General features: G+C 40.5%; 1 protein-coding gene across 1 annotated transcript; it reads left to right on the forward strand.

Moving 5' to 3' along the window:
- Positions 1–3,881: 3,881 nt before the first annotated feature.
- On the forward strand, positions 3,882–6,147 carry LOC129849638 (circumsporozoite protein-like). Its single transcript, XM_055916468.1, has 2 exons — positions 3,882–4,335; positions 4,529–6,147. Exons 1-2 carry the CDS (start codon positions 4,321–4,323, stop codon positions 5,423–5,425), a joined length of 912 nt encoding a protein of 303 aa, XP_055772443.1. The 5' UTR covers positions 3,882–4,320; the 3' UTR covers positions 5,426–6,147.
- Positions 6,148–6,813: the final 666 nt, after the last annotated feature.

The following is a 6,813-nucleotide window of genomic DNA, read 5'->3' on the forward strand; positions in this document are numbered from 1 at the left end:
GTACCCTCTGATATGTGTATTTATACCACCACAGTACCCTCTGATATGTGTATTTATACTACCACAGTACCCTCTGATATGTGTATTTATACTACCACAGTACCCTCTGATATGTGTATTTATACTACCACAGTACCCAACATTCTGATATATGTATTTATACTACCACAGTACCCTCTGATATGTGTATTTATTCTACCACAGTATCCTCTGATATGTGTATTTATACCACCACAGTACCCTCTGATATGTGTATTTATACTACCACAGTACCCCCTGATATGTGTATTTATACTACCACAGTACCCTCTGATATGTGTATTTATACTACCACAGTACCCAACCCTCTGATATGTGTATTTATACTACCACAGTACCCACTGATATGTGTATTTATACTACCACAGTACCCTCTGATATGTGTATTTATACTACCACAGTACCCTCTGATATGTGTATTTATACTACCACAGTACCCAACCCTTTGATATGTGTATTTATACTACCACAGTACCCACTGATATGTGTAGTTATACTACCACAGGACCCTCTGATGTGTGTATTTATACTACCACAGTACCCAACCCTCTGATATGTGTATTTATACTACCACAGTACCCACTGATATGTGTATTTATACTACCACAGTACCCAACCCTCTGATATGTGTATTTATACTACCACAGTACCCACTGATATGTGTATTTATACTACCACAGTACCCTCTGATATGTGTATTTATACTACCACAGTACCCTCTGATATGTGTATTTATACTACCACAGTACCCAACCCTCTGATATGTGTATTTATACTACCACAGTACCCTCTGATATGTGTATTTATACTACCACAGTACCCAACCCTCTGATATGTGTATTTATACTACCACAGTACCCAACCCTCTGATATGTGTATTTATACTACCACAGTACCCAACCCTCTGATATGTGTATTTATACTACCACAGTACCCAACCCTCTGATATGTGTATTTATACTACCACAGTACCCTCTGATGTGTGTATTTATACTACCACAGTACCCCCTGATATGTGTATTTATACTACCACAGTACCCAACCCTCTGATATGTGTATTTATACTACCACAGTACCCTCTGATATGTGTATTTATACTACCACAGTACCCTCTGATATGTGTATTTATACTACCACAGTACCCTCTGATATGTGTATTTATACTACCACAGTACCCAACCCTCTGATATGTGTATTTATACTACCACAGTACCCTCTGATATGTGTATTTATACTACCACAGTACCCTCTGATATGTGTATTTATACTACCACAGTACCCAACCCTCTGATATGTGTATTTATACTACCACAGTACCCCCTGATATGTGTATTTATACTACCACAGTACCCTCTGTTATGTATATTTATACTACCACAGTACCCAACCCTCTGATATGTGTATTTATACTACCACAGTACCCACTGATATGTGTATTTATACTACCACAGTACCCTCTGATATGTGTATTTATACTACCACAGTACCCTCTGATATGTGTATTTATACTACCACAGTACCCTCTGATATGTGTATTTATACTACCACAGGACCCTCTGATGTGTGTATTTATACTACCACAGTACCCACTGATATGTGTATTTATACTACCACAGTACCCTCTGGTATGTGTATTTATACTACCACAGTACCCAACCCTCTGATATGTGTATTTATACTACCACAGTACCCACTGATATGTGTATTTATACTACCACAGTACCCTCTGCTATGTGTATTTATACTACCACAGTACCCAACCCTCTGATATGTGTATTTATACTACCACAGTACCCAACCTCTGCTGTTATATTCATATAAAAGATGGAAGCAGAACAGGGTCAGAGGTCATCAGTTAGTCATTACTTTGAGAGTTGCTTTTCTCAGGATCTATCAATGTCTCAGGATGCCACTGGGTAAACATTATCTAACTAAATTATTAACTTTTATGTGATGATTTGTGGAAGAAGATGTGTCTGAAGTAATCAGAGGAACTGGCCTCGAGTTAGTCCTGTCTGGTATAATTAGTGGTCAAGACTGGACAAGGAGGGTTGGATAAACTCCTCTCTATGAAGATGAGTCCTGTCTGGTATAATTAGTGGTCAAGACTGGACAAGGAGGGTTGGATCAACCCCTCTGTATGAAGATGAGTCCTGTCTGGTATAATTAGTGGTCAAGACTGGACAAGGAGGGTTGGATAAACTCCTCTGTATGTGGAACAGGTGTGACTATTTATCATGTGTAACAATCAAACCTCCCTATTGGCTGTGTGTTCCACATTCTAAAGTAGAACCATCATTTTACTTGCTGAAATATTGTCCAGAAATGACCTCATTGGACAGAAAGGGGAACTCCTCCCCACACGCGTGTTGAACAAATATAATGTTTTCCTGAAATAAAGGATTTCAAGAACATACTTAGTGTGTAATGGTAGCCGACATATGTTTGCATAAAAATTTTACTAATGTCTTAAATAATATTTTCATAATAAACTAAAGTCTAAAAGTGTTAGTTTGTTCCCCAGTCTCCTCTACTCTTACTGAGAAAAGGCCTCAACTGAAGAATCTACAGCTGCTGAGTCTGAGGTGTTAAACAGTCCAGTGCTGCTCTGACCACAGTGTTGTTAGGAACCACATTTTCTAACACTACATACACAGCCTTGTGTCAACTCTTACTGTGACCTACTTTATTTACTGGAAATAAACTCAGCAGTGGTCAGACCACAGAATACACCAACATAAACAACACCTATAAATGAAACCATTAATAACATCTTCTGGTTTCCATTAAGTGTGTTAGAGGCCAAAAGAAGTTGATTGATATTTGATTGCTTCCTCTGTTTCATTCAGTTGGACACATCTTCCTCCGTTTCATTCAGTTGGACACATCTTCCTCCGTTTCATTCAGTTGTTCACATCTTCCTCCATTTCATTCAGTTGGACACATCTTCCTCCATTTCATTCAGTTGTACACATCTTCCTCCATTTCATTCAGTTGTTCACATCTTCCTCCATTTCATTCAGTTGTTCATATCTTCCTCCGTTTCATTCAGTTGTTCACATCTTCCCCCGTTTCATTCAGTTGGACACATCTTCCTCCGTTTCATTCAGTTGGACACATCTTCCTCCGTTTCATTCAGTTGGACACATCTTCCTCCGTTTCATTCAGTTGGACACATCTTCCTCCGTTTCATTCAGTTGGACACATCTTCCTCCGTTTCATTCAGTTGGACACATCTTCCTCCATTTCATTCAGTTGGACACATCTTCCTCCGTTTCATTCAGTTGGACACATCTTCCTCCGTTTCATTCAGTTGGACACATCTTCCTCCGTTTCATTCAGTTGGACACATCTTCCTCCGTTTCATTCAGTTGGACACATCTTCCTCCGTTTCATTCAGTATATTACATATCTGTAATTGAGTCAGAGTCGCTAAGCCTTGTGGGATATTAATGAATGTGAACTCAGCAACCGTAATCCCAGAACAGTCCCACTGTTGTAATAGTGGGATGTGTATCTTCTGACAGACTCTATGCTGAGTAAAGTCATGTTTTTATCCTAAAACGTTTTTCTACCAGAACCAAAGTGTGGATGCAGTCACTATTTAGAGCAGTCTAATCTCATTAACCCAGAACTATAATCTTGTGTGATTAAGTTCTGGGTCCATACGTGTTAGAAACTACAGGAGGTGAGTCACATGTTATTTGTTACAGCAGTTTCCATGGAAACATACAGAGGGGTTTATGCAAATCAACCCTTTCTGTCTTGACACATGAAGGAGGAGTCTCTGAAAACCTATTTAAATCAGTCTGTCCTGACTCAGCTCAGCAGTCTCCAGTCTACCAACTGGTCTCTGTAATAACTATTTAAATCAGTCTGTCCTGACTCAGATCAACAGTCTCCAGTCTACCAACTGGTCTCTGTAACTTCATCTTTGTCTCTGTAGTGTAAAGTCTTCAGGTGATGATGGGGGTATTGAATCATCTCTCTACTCTCCTCCTTCTCTCTCTCCTTCCTCCTGCTCTCTCTCATGTAGTGGAGAAGTTCAGTGATGTTCCAGAGTGCACAGAGTTCTTCCTGGGGGGAACAACTCCAAATCTCCCAGGTATTTTGGATGGTGGGACAGTCCGGGACCAGAACCGCTACAAGCCGATCTGTCAGTTGTTCAACAACATCTACAGGTTTGCAACTCTCTACGACACGACCAACAGGATCCCTGTGTTCTCAGCCTAAACCTTCTCTGGTCCTCCTACAAACTGCAGACCAAAAAATCAACGCTGGATGATAGAGCCCCAGGTTGGATCATATTACATAACATGTGTATTTGTTTACTGCTGTATATCACAAACAGTTATGTTACAGAATATACAACTACCACTATGGAGGGTATAGAGACTTGATTGTGGATTGTGAACCTCCCCCCTGAAAAGAGGGTTTATTGAACAGAAAACTTGTGAATTAATTCATGTATGACTGTTGTTTCCTGCAGCTCAACGGGGTGAACAACCCTGAAATGCAAAAGGACAGTAAAGAGATTGAATACCAACACCAGGCTGGGAACTACGACTATAAGAACTCGATACCAAATAAAGGGGTGAACAGAGGTCACCTCTTCCCATGTTCACATGCTCATGACTTGGAAACTCAGAAGTCCACCTTTACCCTGACCAACATCGTTCCCCAGGTGGTGTCCTTCAACGGGGGAAGCTGGAATGATATGGAGGAAAATGTCAGAGAAAAGCTGATGACGGACTGTTTTAGTAACAACAGGAAGATAAAGGCCTATGTGGTGACTGGAGCAGTTCCCAGTAAGAGCAACACACTGAACAACAGAGTGAACATCCCAGATATCCTGTGGACAGCCTACTGCTGTTACAACAACAACCTGAGACAGTGGATGGCTGAAGCACACTGGGGGGAGAACAAAAAGGAGGACAAGGGGAAAAAAATGCCCTCATATACCTTGGCAGAGCTGTATGACAAGTTGAACCCGAACCCAAACCCGAACCCAAACTTCTCAGGTGGTGGTGTCCAGGTGTTCCCAAAGCAGTGTCCAACTGGTGTCAACCCTACCCCTACCCCTACCCCTAACCCTACCATTACCCCTACCAATACCCCTACCATTACCCCTACCCCTAACCCTACCATTACCCCTACCCCTACCATTACCCCTACCCCTAACCCTACCATTACCCCTACCCCTAACCCTACCATTACCCCTACCCCCAACCCTACCATTACCCCTACCCCTACCATTACCATTACCCCTACCCCTAACCCTACCATTACCCCTAATCCTAACCCTAACCCTAACCCTACCACTACCCAAAATGCTACTCCACCCCCTAACCCCTGTAGGAAGTATCTTGAAATCAGTGAGGAATGAGGATCTTTACAAATCATTAATAAATAGTTCTGGATGGATCTTTGGATGATCTGGGTCCAGATGCTCTCACCATATCAACAAACTGTCAACTACACTCTGGTAATAATGGCAATAATGGTTATGAGGGTAATAATGGTTATGAGGGTAATAATGGTAATAATGGTTATAATGGTTATGAGGGTACTAATGGTAATAATGGTAATACTGGTAATAATGGTTATAAGGGTTATAACCCAGTTGGAAGAATTTCTTCTGGAGTGAGGAATCTTTACAATTCCATGAGAAATAGTTCTGGAAGGTTCTTTGGATGATCTGGGTACAGATGCTCTCACCATATCAACAAACTATCATTACTGTTAGACTAATGATTATCAGGGTTATAATGGTAATGAGGGTTGTAATGGTAATGAGGGTTGTAATGGTAGTGAGGGTTGTAATGGTAATGAGAGTTGTAATGGTAGTGAGGGTTGTAATGGTAGTGAGGGTTGTAATGGTAATGAGGGTTATAATGGTAATGAGGGTTATAATGGTAGTGAGGGTTGTAATGGTAATGAGGGTTATAATGGTAATGAGGGTTATAATGGTAGTGAGGGTTGTAATGGTAATGAGGGTTATAATGGTAATGAGAGTTGTAATGGTAATGAGGGTTGTAATGGTAATGAGAGTCGTAATGGTAGTGAGGGTTGTTATGGTAATGAGGGTTGTAATGGTAGTGAGGGTTGTAATGGTAATGAGGGTTATAATGGTAGTGAGGGTTATAATGGTAATGAGGGTTGTAATGGTAATGAGGGTTATAATGGTAGTGAGGGTTGTAATGGTAATGAGAGTTGTAATGGTAGTGAGGGTTGTAATGGTAATGAGGGTTATAATGGTAGTGAGGGTTATACTGGTAATGAGGGTTATAATGGTAGTGAGGGTTATAATGGTAATGAGGGTTGTAATGGTAATGAGGGTTATAATGGTAGTGAGGGTTATAATGGTAATGAGGGTTGTAATGGTAATGAGGGTTATAATGGTAGTGAGGGTTATAATGGTAATGAGGGTTGTAATGGTAATGAGGGTTGTAATGGTAGTGAGGGTTATAATGGTAATGAGAGTTGTAATGGTAATGAGGGTTGTAATGGTAATGAGAGTCGTAATGGTAGTGAGGGTTGTTATGGTAATGAGGGTTGTAATGGTAGTGAGGGTTATAATGGTAATGAGGGTTGTAATGGTAATGAGGGTTATAATGGAAATGAGGGTTGTAATGGTAATGAGGGTTATAATGGTAATTTGGGTTGTAATGGTAACGAGGGTTGTAATGGTAATGATGGTTGTAATGGTAATGAGGGTTGTAATGGTAGTGAGGGTTATAATGGTAATGAGGGTTATAATGGTAGTGAGGGTTG

This window comes from Salvelinus fontinalis, unplaced genomic scaffold (assembly GCF_029448725.1).
Source record: "Salvelinus fontinalis isolate EN_2023a unplaced genomic scaffold, ASM2944872v1 scaffold_1597, whole genome shotgun sequence".
NCBI lineage: Eukaryota > Metazoa > Chordata > Actinopteri > Salmoniformes > Salmonidae > Salvelinus > Salvelinus fontinalis.